The sequence below is a fragment of the Ambystoma mexicanum genome, chromosome 14 (assembly GCF_040938575.1).
Source record: "Ambystoma mexicanum isolate Mex_15411 chromosome 14, UKY_AmexF1_1, whole genome shotgun sequence".
NCBI classification, from domain to species: Eukaryota; Metazoa; Chordata; class Amphibia; order Caudata; family Ambystomatidae; genus Ambystoma; species Ambystoma mexicanum.
In genome coordinates this window covers 662,533,525-662,548,764 of record NC_090940.1, presented here as the reverse complement: position 1 = coordinate 662,548,764, position 15,240 = coordinate 662,533,525, and the positions used below count along the sequence as shown (strand labels likewise).

General features: G+C 51.8%; 1 protein-coding gene across 4 annotated transcripts in view; it reads left to right on the top strand.

Moving 5' to 3' along the window:
- The window catches only part of BRF1 (BRF1 general transcription factor IIIB subunit), a 1,105,609-nt gene that overhangs the window by 504,734 nt on the left and 585,635 nt on the right, over positions 1-15,240 (top strand). For 3 of the 4 annotated variants that reach the window (XM_069638202.1, XM_069638201.1, XM_069638205.1), the window contains one exon: positions 3,882-4,031. In XM_069638202.1, coding sequence (XP_069494303.1) covers positions 3,882-4,031 — 150 coding nt within the window. Of the gene's footprint in view, positions 1-25; positions 131-3,881; positions 4,032-15,240 lie in introns of those variants that run through there. The other variant, XM_069638204.1, reaches the window with a different exon arrangement.

The window sequence follows — 15,240 nt, the reverse complement described above, 5'->3', positions numbered from 1 at the left end:
CACAGGGGAGAGGAGTGCAGGTACAGGAGCCTTGCACTGCAGAGGAGGTGCAGGGAAGTGCTGGGGCAGGAGCCTTGCACAGCACAGGAGGTGCAGGGAAGGGAGACCCCCACCCACCAGGGTAGTGCAGGTACCGGAGCCTTGCACTGCACAGGAGGTGCTGGGAAGGGAGACCCCTCTCCCACCACCACTTACCGGAGAAGTGCAGGGGCAGGAGCCTTGGTGCACTGCAGAAGAGGTGCAGGGAAGGGAGACCCCCCACCCACCAGAGTAGTGCATGTGCAGGAGCCTTGAACAGCACAGGTGGTGCCGGGAAGGGAGACCCACCACCCACCAACCACCAAGGACATGCAGGCGCAGAAGCCTTGCACAGCACATGGGGTGCAGAGGAGAGACCCACCACCCACCAAGGACGTGCATGCGCAGGAGCCTTGCACTGCACAGGATGTGCAGGGAAAGGAGACCCCCTCCCTACCAGGGTAGTGCAGGGACAGGAGCCTTGCACTGCAGAGGAGGTGCAGTAAAGTAAGACCCACCCACCAGGGAAGTGCGGGGGCGGGAGCCTTGGTGCACTGCACTGGAGTGCAGGGACCGGAGCCTTACACAGCACAGGAGGTGCAGGGAAGGGAGACCCAGCAGGGAAGTGCAGGGACAGCGCCTTGCACTGTGGAGGAGGTGCAGGAAAGGGAGATACCCCACTGCAAGGAACCTGGGGGTGTCCTCCCATCTACTCCCCTTGGGTCTTCCTCTCTGGTGGCCAGGGAAAGGCAATCGCTTTTGGATCCCGACCATGGGGGTGGTGTGAGAAACCTGAAGGAAGGTATCTCACCCGCTAGTCCCCTGGGATGTGTCATCCAGGTGGCCAGAACACAGCCATCGCTTTTGGATCCAGTCTCTGGGGGTGGAGCAGTGCGGGAGGATTAACTGGATGAGGGGGTCTTCGGGGAGTGGAAGTGAGACACGGAATGGCGAGACGCGATATCCCATTTTCTGTAACACCTTTACCCCATTTCACCAGGTAGGATACTTAGGAACTTAACCCCCCACCCCCTTCTCCCAACACATTTTCTCACGTACAGCTCACTGTGAGAGAAAACGGACTAACACCCTCGCGTGTCCCAATACAATCGTCCGGCAGGGTCAGTGCAATTACTGGCTATTACATACACTTGACTTCCATTACTCTTCCACACATGGATAAAAGGTGGAGCACAAAAGCCCACTCTGAGCAAGGCATAGCACACGAGGAAGCAGAAGTTCCAAGATGGAAGTTTTATGCAAGGCGAAAGACTAAAAGAACGAAGAGGATCGCAAGGAGGGAAATGCTCTTGACCTTTTCACCAAAGACCGTAACTTTCATAAGCCTTCGAGAAATGGAAGAGTGAGACCTGGAATCAAAGTTGAAGAATCCTGCATTGTGTCTGAGGTACCTGGGTCTCTCCGGCGTCGATACTCAAGGCGGGGAGAATAGTTTTTCCGCTGTGGTACTGTCCTTGGCTCCATCAACAAAGCAGCACCAATGAAGTCAGCCGAGCCGGTGATTTGGGGAGACTGATACCAGACTGGTCTGAGTGGAAACCAAGGATGCAAGCAGCAACATTGTATAAAGAAGATTGAAGAGAACAGTTTATGAAGCATATGTGGCAAGCGACGTGAATATAATTAAAACCGCAGATGAGTGATTGAACTTTGAAGCTAAGATATGATACCGTAGACGGAGTGATCTGGCGCCTGACGAGTGCTCATTAGAAGGTCTCTGTTAGGTATCCAACTGAGTGGTGGCGAATGTTAAAAGAGGAATTGTGAAAACGAAGTGGTACTTTAACGGGTCAATGCATACCCCATGCTCATTCGAAAGTCTTTGATACTGGATGTAAAATTGTAATTAGTCCGAGCACGGCTGAGTGAGACTAATTGTGTTGAAAGGGATCTGAGTCCGGCTGAGGGGGTCCGGGGTGAACCGTGAGTCACCCAAAAAGGAATATCCTATGAACATTGTGTTGAAAGGGATCTGAGTGCGGCTGAGGGGGATATCGGGTGAATAGGGAATCACCTAAAGTGGATACTTGGGGGAAAAACTAAAGAGGAAAATAACTTGTTTTTATTTGGTCGCATCAGACCCTCTGAATGAAGAGACTTTGAGAGACTGCGACTTGAGCACAGAAGGTCCTGATGCTCTTGATTGAACTGTATCCCTGCGCTAAAGAAGCCAGAAACTGCTATACTCGAATTAACTGCCTTGTCCCGTGCTGAAAACATAGGGAAGGGAGGCCAACGGCCTAAACATCCTGACATATTGGGCACAGACAATCCTGCCAGAAGAGTCGTTATAGTCACGTTAGCACTTTATAGGAAGGCAGCTTTTTGACCCAAGTATGTATTGTGTATGTGTGATGAAATGTGTGTAGGTCATTTTTCTATTTGTTTACTTTTTGATAATTTGAATGAAGTGTTTTATTTGTTTATGTAGTGTCTTTTTTGATAGATGTTGTTACTTAGTCAATTAAGGAATTTGGATTTTGTGACGTCAGAGTTCCCACCACTGCAGTTTGCCAAGCTATACCTGACTCTGTTTTCTTGAGGACGATCACTGTTTTACCTTCAAGCACAGGGAGGGGTGGATGGCCCAAGAGTGTGTTGCGGGCAACTGGGAGCAAGATTGTGAAGTATTTCCGCTCCTCAGCCAAGTTTGACACAATAAGTGCGGTGCAATTGCCGGAGGCTGCAACACTGTAAGAGTGTGTAGTGCTTATTAGGTGTGTACATTATGCCAACATTAAATGCTTCTTCAAATGCAGATGGTATGGGCGCAGGGGCAGGGCCTCCTGGGAGTCAAACTCCTGGCCCCACTAGTTTTCCACAAACAAAGCACATGTCTGAGTTTGCGCACACAGAGCCACAACTAATCATGAAAATACATGTCTTTATATTACCGGTCTAATATAGTGTAACGTTACACAGAGAAACGATGTAGTACAGCGCGCTCCCATATTGAGAACTCCCAGTACTCCATTCCATGGAATTCACTGCCAGCGTGGGGGCAGAGCTGGCTGTCCAGCCTGGTGGTAGGGAACTCCCAGTACTCCATTTCATGGAATTCACGGCCAGCATGGAGCAGGGCTGGCTGCCCAGCCTGGTGGCAAGAAACTCCCAGTACTCCATTCCATGGAATTCAAAGCAAGCTGGGGGTAGGGCTGGCTGCCCAGCCTGGTGGCAGGGAACTCCCAGTACTCAATTCCATGGAATTCACGGCCAGCATGGGGGCAGGGCTGGCTGCCCAGCCTGATGGCAAGAAACTCCCAGACTCCATTCCATGGAATTCACAGCCAGCGTGGGGGCAGGGCTGGCTGCCCAGCCTGGTGGCAAGAAACTCCCAGTACTCCATTCCATGGAATTCAAAGCAAGCTGGGGGTAGGGCTGGCTGCCCAGCCTGGTGGCAGGGAACTCCCAGTACTCAATTCCATGGAATTCACGGCCAGCATGGGGGCAGGGCTGGCTGCCCAGCCTGATGGCAAGAAACTCCCAGACTCCATTCCATGGAATTCACAGCCAGCGTGGGGGCAGGGCTGGCTGCCCAGCCTGGTGGCAGGGAACTCCCAGTACTCCATTCCATGGAATTCACGGCCAGCTGGGGGCAGAGCTGGTAGGTCGCACCGGCCAGGGACTGCAGCAACAGCCTGCCATGCTCTAATAAGGCATCCACGTCCCTCCTCTGCCAGCCATCGCCATGATGTAGATGGGTGGGGGGGCATCTTTCTGCAGGGCACATCTCCTGGCTGTGGAGAGCTAGCTCTCTGCTACTGTTTGCTAAGTTCAATCATTGCCTTAGTCTGCACACATCTGCTTGCCAACGCTGACGTCTTCCTATTTGTCCTTTGCAGATCCGTGCTTGTATATTCCGCGATTTGCACACATGCTTGAATTTGGGGACAAGAACCACGAAGTCTCGATGACCGCCCTTCGCCTGTTGCAGCGGATGAAGCGGGACTGGATGCACACGGGCCGGAGGCCCTCGGGGCTCTGCGGGGCAGGTACTGGCACACTGAGCAGGCGCTGCAGTCTGGCGAAGACCCCACCTCTCTATAGTCTCCCCGAATTCCTCGTGCAGAATGGGGGGCATTCTTGTGTTACTTATTCACAGCGCGTTGATGGTTTGCGCAAGATCACATGGCTGCACTGCAACACAACCCCCTACTTCCCCAATGCGGCCTCATGGGTAAGGGCAAGGCCTGCTCTGAGATGTTGTTTGGGGGGGGAGCTCTGCCTAGCAAGGGCTTGCAGTTAGCACCGATGACTCTTGGTTTATTTCTCTGTATCTTGTGCATCCAGCTGTGAGGTGCAGAAGATGGGCTGAAACCCCAGGCGCCCCCAAGGGATTGCACCAGTGCGTTTGTGTGTATTGGCAGCTGTGACTGGGTAAGGGCCCCTCCTTGTTTTCATTGGGTGCCAGAGTGGCCTGAAATAGCACAGCCTACGTTCCACACAGCGTCTGATAGTACCGGGGCACTGCACTGCACTGCACGGAGTCCCTGTGCCGCTGGATGTGATCAGCAGCAGGTCTCCACGCTGCAGCCGCACTGCCAAGACGCGAGACCCCAAACTTGATTTCAAAAGCAACATGAAGGGTTCTTTCTTTAAGCTATAAAGTATTTCATGGTTCTGAAGGGTGGATACAGGGTAACATTCATCATCAACACTATTACTTGTCTGTGTGCGCCCTGCTTCAGCTTGGTAGGCAGGTATTCCTCCACATAAGAGGGCACTAAAACCAGAGTGCTCATTTTAAGGTTTTGGGGTTGGTGCTGATGGCAACCCACTGCTCCTTAGTATGAGCTCATGCCAGTCCCTCTGATCAGTTTCTGGTCCTGAGGATATAGCGCGCTATTGGCTTTGCCAACATTGGGGGTATAGAGCCCCCTAACTCGCTCCAGAAAGTATGAGGATCTTGCACCTTTGACTTATGCCACTCTCCTCCCAGATAACCATCCTGGTCCAACCTGCACAGCCCCACCTCGAGCTCCTTTTCCCTCCTCCCCGTTTCCCTTTTCCCCCTCCTCACCGTTCCCCTCTTCCCCCTCCTCACTGTTCCCCTCTTCCCCCTCCTCACCGTTCCCCTTTTCCCCCTCCTCCCCGTTCCCCTTTTCCCCCTCCTCCCCGTTCCCCTTTTCCCCCTCCTCCCCGTTCCCCTTTTCCCCCTCCCCGTTTCCCTTTTCCCCCTCCACCTCGTTCCCCTTTTCCCCCTCCACCTCGTTCCCCTTTTCCCCCTCCTCCTCGTTCCCCTTTTCCCCCTCTTCCTCGTGCCCCTTCCCCCTCCTCCTCGTGTCCCTTCCCCCTCCTCCTCGTTCCCCTTTTCCCCCTCCCCGTTTCCCTTTTCCCCCTCCACCTCGTTCCCCTTTTCCCCCTCCACCTCGTTCCCCTTTTCCCCCTCCTCCTCGTTCCCCTTTTCCCCCTCTTCCTCGTGCCCTTTCCCCCTCCTCCTCGTGTCCCTTCCCCCTCCTCCTCGTGTCCCTTCCCCCTCCTCCTCGTTCCCCTTTCCCCCTCCTCCTCGTTCCCCTTTCCCCCTCCTCCTCGTTCCCCTTTCCCCCTCCTCCTCGTTCCCCTTTCCCCCTCCTCCTCGTTCCCCTTTCCCCCTCCTCCTCGTTCCCCTTTCCCCCTCCTCCTCGTTCCCCTTTCCCCCTCCTCCTCGTTCCCCTTTCCCCCTCCTCCTCCCCCTTTCCCCCTCCTCCTCGTTCCCCTTTCCCCCTCCTCCTCGTTCCCCTTTCCCCCTCCTCCACGTTCCCCTTTCCCCCTCCTCCTCGTTCCCCTTTTCCCCCTCTTCCTCGTGCCCCCTTTCCCCCTCTTCCTCGTGCCCCCTTTCCCCCTCCTCCTCGTGCCCCCTTTCCCCCTCCTCCTCGTGCCCCCTTTCCCCCTCCTCCTCGTGTCCCTTTCCCCCCCTCCTCCTCGTTCCCCATTCCCCCTCCTCCTCGATCCCATTCCCCCTCCTCCTCGTTCCCCATTCCCCCTCCTCCTCGTTCCCCATTCCCCCTCCTCCTCGTTCCCCATTCCCCCTCCTCGTTCCCCCTTCTCCTCGTTCCCCATTCCCCCTTCTCCTCGTTCCCCATTCCCCCTTCTCCTCGTTCCCCATTCCCCCTTCTCCTCGTGCCCTTTCCCCCTCCTCCTTGTGCCCTTCCCCCTCCTCCTTGTGCCCTTTCCCCCTCCTCCTTGTGCCCTTTCCCCCTCCTCCTTGTGCCCTTTCCCCCTCCTCCTTGTGCCCTTTCCCCCTCCTCCTCGTGCCCTTTCCCCCTCCTCCTCGTGCCCTTTCCCCCTCCTCCTCGTGCCCTTTCCCCCTCCTCCTCGTGGCCCTTTTCCCCTCCTCCTCGTGGCCCTTTTCCCCTCCTCCTCGTGGCCCTTTTCCCCTCCTCCTCGTGTCCCTTTCCCCCTCCTCCTCGTGTCCCTTTCCCCCTCCTCCTCGTGTCCCTTTCCCCCTCCTCCTAGTGTCCCTTTCCCCCTTCTCCTCATGTTCCTATCCCCCTCCTCGTGTTCCCCTTGCTCCTCCTCCTTGTGCTCCTTTTCCCGCTCCTCCTCGTGCCCCCTTTCCCCCTCCTCCTCGTGCCCCCTTTCCCCCTCCTTGTGCCCCTTTTCCCCCTCCTTGTGCCCCTTTTCCCCCTCCTCCTTGTGCCCCCTTTCCCCCTCCTCCTTGTGCCCCCTTTCCCCCTCCTCCTTGTGCCCCCTTTCCCCCTCCTCCTTGTGCCCCCTTTCCCCCTCCTCCTTGTGCCCCCTTTCCCCCTCCTCCTTGTGCCCCCTTTCCCCCTCCTCCTTGTGCCCCCTTTCCCCCTCCTCCTTGTGCCCCCTTTCCCCCTCCTCCTCGTGTCCCTTTCCCCCTCCTCCTCGTGTCCCTTTCCCCCTCCTCCTCGTGTCCCTTTCCCCCTCCTCCTCGTGTCCCTTTCCCCCTCCTCCTCGTGTCCCTTTCCCCCTCCTCCTCGTGTCCCTTTCCCCCTCCTCCTCGTGTCCCTTTCCCCCTCCTCCTCGTGTCCCTTTCCCCTCCTCCTCGTGTCCCTTTCCCCTCCTCCTCGTGTCCCTTTCCCCCTCCTCGTGTCCCCCTTTCTCCTCCTCCTTGTGCTCCTTTTCCCGCTCCTCCTTGTGCCCCTTTCCCCCCTCCTCCTTGTGCCCCATTCCCCCTCCTCCTTGTGCCCCATTCCCCCTCCTCCTCGTGTCCCTTTCCCCGTCCTCCTCGGTCCCATTCCCCCTCCCCCTCGTGTCCCTTTCCCCAACCTCCTCGTGTCCCCCTTGCTCCTCCTCCTTGTGCTCCTTTTCCCGCTCCTCCTTGTGCTCCTTTTCTTGCTCCTCCTTGTGCCCCTTTTCCCCCTCTTCCTTGTGCCCCTTTCCCCCCTCCTCCTCGTGATCCTTTTTCCCCCCTCCTGCTCGTGCCCACTTTCCCCACCTTGTTCTGAGTTTTTCCTTTACTTTTGAGCAGCCCATGGGGCTGTGGGTGAGAATGCAGGGGCTGTGGAGTTTAGGATTTTGGCCAGGGCTGCTCTTGCTGCGCTAAGCGAGGGGAATCGTGAGTTGGGGGCACTGCGTTTTTCGGGAGAGGTGCAAGCCGAGGGTGCACGAGAGTAGTTGGCGCCGGGTGTGGGGTCGGGGGGTTGTTTTACCTAGGTCGCTGGGCTGTCCGGTATGTTTCGGGGGAAATGTTTTCTGCTCCCTCTCTCCATCTTAATGCTCTTGATTGAGCAGATCAATATCTACATGGGGGGCTTAGCAGATAGGGTCGGGGGGGGGTTGAGCTGGCAATTAGGGGGAATAGGCGACATGTATTTCTTGGTGTTCAGGTGATAGACGCAGGGGCACGAGACAAGGTGGAGGGTTGGGAAGATTGTGCAATGGTTGTGGCTGGATTAGGGTGTGGTGGGTCTCATCAGATCTACCAGTGCGCTAGCATTTGGCTCTGATTTGGCGAGTGTGTGACATGGTGTCTAACCTGTGCCACGGGACATCAGATTTCTGTCCGAGTAGAAGGGGCACGTGCAACTGGGGTACAACACAGAACGTACCTGGCCTTGGGCAGTAGGAACAGGTTTTGGGACTCCTGGATATAGGGGGCTGCCTATCGGTGGGTATTTTAGAAGATAGTAGAACATAGTAGCGCCTAGAATTTGGCACGTCGGGGGAGACGTCTAAATTGGGACACCTCAGTGGGCAGTGAAATACAGAAGCACTAGATTTGGGACACCTGGATAGTGGTAGAAACGCCTAAATGATGGGTTGCAACAGTATATGGTTAAATACAGTAGCACCTAGATTTGTAGATGGTAATATGCAGTGGCACCTAGATTTGGGACACCTGGAAACATGGTGAAAGGCCTAGATGCGGGTATAGCAATGCGGCCAAAGGCTACAGGGATTGGGATACCAGGGTGAAGGGGAAATGCCTTTACTGCGTGCCTAGATGTGAGATGTTTTTGCCTGAACCAGTCTGAATGCGAGATGTCTATTACAAACTACCTAGATACAAGAATATATAGCCAACACAATCTCCCTCGATGTAAGATATGGCTAGGGGACACCGTTGGCTCAGGTGTTGGATTTGGTGACATACGAATGTGCAACAAACTACAGGCTTTTAGAAAATGTGATGGGCTAATAAGAGTGGTTGGCCAGTCTAATGGGAAGCAGTAATTGCGGGTCCCCCTGACCAGACTGCACCTACCTTTTCAGTCACTGCTGGTTGACAGCTGCAGGCGCCACAGGCTAGAACACGGGCCAACACTGTCCAGAGCTGCTGCTTCTTCCTCAGGTCCTTCGCCGTAGGGGCTGCACGGGCAGAGGCTGTCCTCGGAGGGTGTGTGAAGAGGGTGAGTCTGGCCAATCACATATGGTGGGTGGGCTAGGAGGCAGGGGTCGGGGAATCAGGAAGTGGGTATTCCTCGCGAAGGGTCGAGTGTGCTGGATTGCGAAAATGCAGTTTATAAAAAATAAAGCACTAAAAATGCTCGGGCCGGGTCAGGGGACCAGGGGCTGTGCACTCGCCTCACGGGGTCAGGCTGCAGAAGAGTTGGGAAAGCTTAGTCATGTATCAACATCCAAAATACTGGTGGTACGCAAAGGAACACCTCAGGAATGCACACTCAGTGGGTTAGTAAAATGTCTTTCTATGATTGACAGTTGCTTAAAAGGATTTGTGATGGATTCTACAAACTTCTCTACAGACGTTGTGAAGCCCGCAGGGAAGGAATCCCAGGAGGCTTTGAAAACCAGCCTTGGCGGGCCCTGGGATTATTTGCGCCTCGGATTTGAAGGTTTTACAAATATTTGAATTGGACAACTGGTGCACACAGTACAACAGGGATTGCGGTTTGGTGAGGTGTGGGAGTTACAATCGCCCTCTCTTTTTTGAGTATTCATAAAGACCTTTCTGTGGATTTGTCTATTTTGAAGTTGATGTTGGACGCCAGCTAGATTTTATAGAACTGGATAGAATGTTTAGGATCAGATATCATTTTGGGCGTGACTTCCTCTTTCTACTGTGGCGTCCAAGCCTCTCCTCCAGTCGCTTGTTCCAGGCATCATCCTCTTCTCGTCTTGTGCACTGCTCTCCCTGCCGGGCCCACATGTCGGGATTCCTTCCTGCTCTGCTCTTCCCAGTAGTGGGTGTCACTTCTCTGGTCTACTCTGCCCAGTAGTGGTTATCCCTTCTGTGCTCTGCTCGACCCAGTAGTGGGTGTCTCTTCTCTGGTCTACTCTGCCCAGTAGTGGTTATTCCTTCTGTGCTGTGCTCGACCCAGTAGTGGGTGTCTCTTCTCTGCTTGGCACAGTAGTGGGTGTCCCTTCCCTGCTTCCTTCTCTGCTCAACCCATTAGTGGGTGTCCATTCTGTGCTCTGCTCGACCCAGTAGTGAGTGTTTCTTCTTTGCTTGGCACAGTAGTGGGTGTCCCTTCTCTGCTCGGCCCAGTAGTGGGTGTCTCTTCTCTATTTCCTGCTCTGCTTGACCCATTAGTGGGTGTCCCTTCTCTGCTCAACCCATTAGTGGGTGTCTCTTCTGTTTCCTGCTCTGCTCAACCCATTAGTGGGTGTCTTTTCTCTGCTTCCCGCTCTGCTCGGCCTAGTATTGCGTGTGTCTTCTCTGTGCCCTGCTCTGGTCAGCCAGTAGTGGGTGGGTGTATCTTCTCTGCTTCCTGCTCTACCCAGTAGGTGGCGTCCCTTCTCTGCTCAGCCCAGTAGTGGGGGTGTCTTCTCTGCTGCTTGGTTTTGCTTCCCCTATATATTGCTACAGTCTAATCTCTGTTTCGGAAGGGTCCTTGCCTCTTTATTGCTGGTACCTAGCGATACTGCAGGTGCGCACTCCTCTGACTCACTTGATGTCTTACACTACAGCTGACACTGTTTCTTGCACCTTCAGTGACGCAGGCTGGCTCACCTGACTCTCATGAGAATATTCAACCGTACCTTATGGAGGGCCCTTCATCACTACCCTGATGTGGAGCATTGAGTGAAGTTGAACACTTGTTTGGGGATACCTTTCATATAGTGCTTGGACCCTTGCACTGGTATATTTTAGTCTTTTATTTATCCTCTCCGGGTCATTGAATAATCATGGGTCATATGGAAAGTATCTGAGCAAATGTTTGCTCTTTAGTAAATTTCACGTGGAACTGGTGTTGCAAAATCGACCTTAAAGAACAATTCCAATAAATTAGGCCAGCAGCGCGCAGTAAGTGTAGAAGAGCACGTCTTGCAGAATTTTGGATTCCTGCTGAGCAGAGCAAAGATGGGCAGGGAAGGTTATTTATGCTATATCCTTGTACACAGGATTCATCTTAATTGGTGCACTTACTTGTTCAATTTAAGTGAAACGGTCCTTCCTGAGCAGGGGTACGCCTCCTCCGGACAAGGCAGCCACCTCCACCTGCAACACGAACACAAGAACACTCGGCTTGCTCCGCAAGGTAGAGCCATTATGAGTGTTTCCAGTAATGTCAGCAGCAGGGAGTCACACCTCCCACAATAGCCAGTGAATAAATCCTCATGGGTGGTGGGGGGGGGGGGAATTCTGATTAATTTTGAGAGTTTACCCAAGTCCTCTCCTGTCAAGCAGGATGTGGGTGTTTGCATGCTGTGAGGAGACGGGAATGATAGTCGGACATAAGTTTGCCATGTTTTTGGTTAAAGACTTTTATTGAAAATAAAAGTGGTTGGGAAAAGGCCTCTTTGACCTTGCTCTAAGAGGAATTTCCTTACCTAAACAAACACTATGGATCTGCCTGTGTCAGGATGTCAAAAATAAAACTGTCCCATGTCCAAAGTTCTATTCTGGCCCTCACACTATAAACTAAAATCTAAGGTGAAAAGGGAAAATGTCTTTAACCTTGGAAGGTTTAAAAAAGGGTTCATAAAGGAAGAACATATGGTTTCAAGGAAGAAAGAGCTGGCTCCAGAGGGTAGTTCCCAACCCCTGTATTATTCTTTACTCCTTGATGTTATTATAGACAACAGTTTTTTGGGCCTCTCTTGGCCAACAACCACACTCGTACACAAAAAACTATCTGGCTTTACACTTTTGGTTTGTTTCAGGACACCTGGTATTTCTCGCTCTTAGGCGTTGTGGTTTCTTCTTTAATGTGTAAAACAATCATTTTCAATTCCCTGGTATACTCACCTGCCAGGACATTTACTTCACATACTTGAAATTTCCTGGTATACTCTCCTGCCAGGGCTTCTGCTTTTCACACACTTGTGACTGCCTGGTGTACAGTCCTGCTGGACTTCAGTTCATTCAGGGTTTTTGCCCCTTCCCAAAGTTGCTTTTATATAATGTTGGCTAATGTATCCTTCTGATATGTCATGCTTTCTCTGCTCAAGTATTTGCACTGTTTACAGTCGCACATTAGAAAAGGGGTTGTTTGTGATTTAAACTCCTTTTTCCACATGTCCAGTCCTTTTCTCTTTCTCAATTAACTGGTTGCCAAATGTTCACATTCGGCGTGCTCACAGATATGCCATGGTGTCCCCGCTTCTTCTGGGTGGACTCACCGGTTTTCCTTGGCGTCGGTGAACTCTCTCGTAGTCTGTAGGTGAAGGATTCCCTTCTGCTTACTTCTCGCACCCACTTGTCTTCGTTTGCCAGTCCCCTACCGCTTCCACTTTACACGCTTGCTTTCGTCTTTGCTCCGGTAATTGAAACACTGCTTTTGTTCGTCTACGAATGCTCAGGGGTCCCTCAGCAGCTCCTGGCGTTCCTGCAACTTCTCTTGGTTCAGCAGCTTCTTTCTACTCCATTGGTGAGCCCCCTGTATCCACCAAGCTGGTCCCCGCTCTGTGGTTCTCCATTCCTCGTCGAAAGGTGCAGTTCTCTTGCCAGTTGCCACAGCAGCTGCCCATTGATTCTCGTTTTGGGCTGCTTACATTTATTTCCCAGGCATAGGTGTATGCCATGAAACACTAGAGCGCTTGCGGTCTCTTTTGCTCCACGTTGCTCTATCTCTTGTCTTTGTCTGGGAACAACAGTATGTTGATGAATATGGACTTATGTCATTTGAATACGCATTTTTAAACTTTTAAGCATTAGACTAACTAGCTAGTGACCCGATTATGATACTCTTCAAGCTAGTCATTGATGTACTACTAAGTCTCCCTCTATTGGGACAACAATTGCTAGCAGTGCACCCCACCCCTCTACTCACCAAGAAAATGTCCCTCCACTGTAAGGCCAAACCGACACCCTTCCTCCCCTCTCTACAAGTAACCTTGCTCTCGGACTCTATCAAACCCACTCATTCCTACCTAAATTAATTCCAAACCTGGAATGCTGCCAAACGAAACTAAACAGCCTTAATAGCCCCTCACACTCACCCCTATGCAATGGATTGAGCGGTTTACTACCAAGCCGGCTCCGAATCAACCTTGCCGTGGTTTCCACAGAAATAAAAGACTTGCCTCTAGGTTCACCATAGTGGCACAGCTAGTCAACATCTACCAGGAGAAATTACTGATCCTTATCACATCCCCCAGCTCCACGCAGAGTTCACCATGCCTTATCACCTGCCCTCTACCTAAAAAACCGAAACTTAAACGAAACAAATACCGACATCCATGTCCCAATCTAACTTACCCCACCCACCAGCTCAGACAAAGCCTTTGCTTATCAAAGGTGCGCTTATGAACGCAAGATCTGTAGTTGCACACGCAACTGACATAGCTGACTTAATTAAAGACAATGATCGTGACTTCCTAGCAGTATCAGAGACCTGGCTTCATGCCGCTGCAGGGCAGTCTCTCATGCTAGCCATTCCAGACTCTTACACCATCACCCGAGTAGACAGAGAAAATGCTAAAGGCAGAGGGGTTTCCTTCATAGCTCGTACTAACTTGGCACTCAGACCTTCAACCACCCTTTCACCTAAATCATATGAACTGCTCAACATCAAAATAACCTACCACTCCAGCACCCTTACTGTCCATCTCATATACCGGCCTCCCAGCCCCCTATGAGACTTCAAGGAGGACATCATCACACTGCTTTCCGATAACACCAAACCAACGTCACACATTTTAATACTTGCTGACTTAACTTAGGCCTATCTGACCCTAACGACCAGGCTGCCAAATCCTTGGAAGAATCACTAAGTGAACTGAGCTTCACCCAGAAAATCAATCAATCAATCAACCAACCTACCCACACGAAAGGATGAAAATTGGATTGGTTGGCAGACCATAACCGTGCCACTGTACGTACCGTCATTGATCCACCAACATGGACCGACCATTCCTTCATCGCTTTCACCATCAATGCTAACCGTCCAGCCCCGATAACTAAGCCCATTGCGCCTCCGCTCCTCACTAGAAACAAGCGTAACATTACAGCTGAAGAATGAGCGCCTTTACTGATCCCAATACTAAACGCCAACAACTCTGAAGATCCCGAGGATTTCTTCTATAATACCATGACGATGGCCTTAGACGCTATTGCCCCTTTGAAACTCTGTAAGAGCAAACCTAAAGACCACCTCAATACTTGGTATACATCACAACTGAAAACCCTGAGGTCTGAAAAAAAGAAATGTGAGGCCTCACGGAAAAACATACCATCCAGGGAGAACAAAGACATAGTCACAGAAATCTCTGCTCGCTACAAAGCAGAGATCAAAACTAAACAGAAAACCTACAACAGGATCCAAAATGCCAGTTCCAGCATCAAGGAACTATTTGGTATCCTAAGGGAATTAGAATCACCCATAGCTCCAGATGACTCTCACCCGAAAAACAAAGCCTGGTACACCGGCATCCAAAACGCCCTGGCCAACAGAATTACCACCCTCCAAAAGAAAATTGCCTCCAAGAGACTTAATATTAAAGGAATAGTGCGCTCAGAAATATTATTGGCTAAAAAGATGGGCAATAATCCAAAATATGTCTTAAAAAATATTTTGTAAAAAGTCCCTATGTAAAGTATTGAGCAAATGAAGCTCAAACTAAAAAATGGGAAGCACTAGGAGGCATCCATTTTGTGAAATGGATGCCTCCTGTGCTTGCCCTTGCGGCACTAATGAAGCAAAAGCTCAGCCAGCTGTAATAAACTAATGCTACCCCTGGGTGGTTTCTGCTTCATTGGTGACGGAGACGAGAGACTGCAGGCAGGAAAGCTGCATCTGGGTAAGTGCTTATTTCTTTTTTTTAAATAAGCACTAGCTGCATTTTTTTTTCTAACATTTCTGGGCTGGAGGAGCCTGGAAAACTTGGAAAGAAAACTGCAGCTTTTAAAACATTATATTTATGTTTGCGGTAGCTTCAGCTTCGAGCCCCCTGGGCTCCAAGCTGTAGTTACCGCAAACATAAATACAACTTTGTTGTATTTTAAAATGCTGCGGTTTTCAGTTTCTCACGCTCCTCCGAGCTGGAGGAGCCCGAGAAACTTAGAAAGAAAAACTGCAGCATTTTTGAAACGCACCCACGTCTGTTTCTGCCTTCAGCAGCTTTGAATTTGAGTCTCCCGCTCTCCCCCGGGGGACTCCAAAGTGAATGCTGCTGAAGGCAGAAACAGAACGCGGGTGTGTTTTGAAATGCTGCAGTGCTTATCACTACGGTGGCTTTCGCGTGCAGTCTCCTGGGATCTGCCAACCCTGAGGGAGTCCAGGAGACTCCAAGTGAAAGCTGCTGCAGTGAGAAATACAACGTTGTATTTGTAAATGCAGCAGTATTTACAAATACAACAACGTTGTTATTCTGACTGCAGCGGCTTTCGCTTGGAGTCTCCTGGACTCCCTC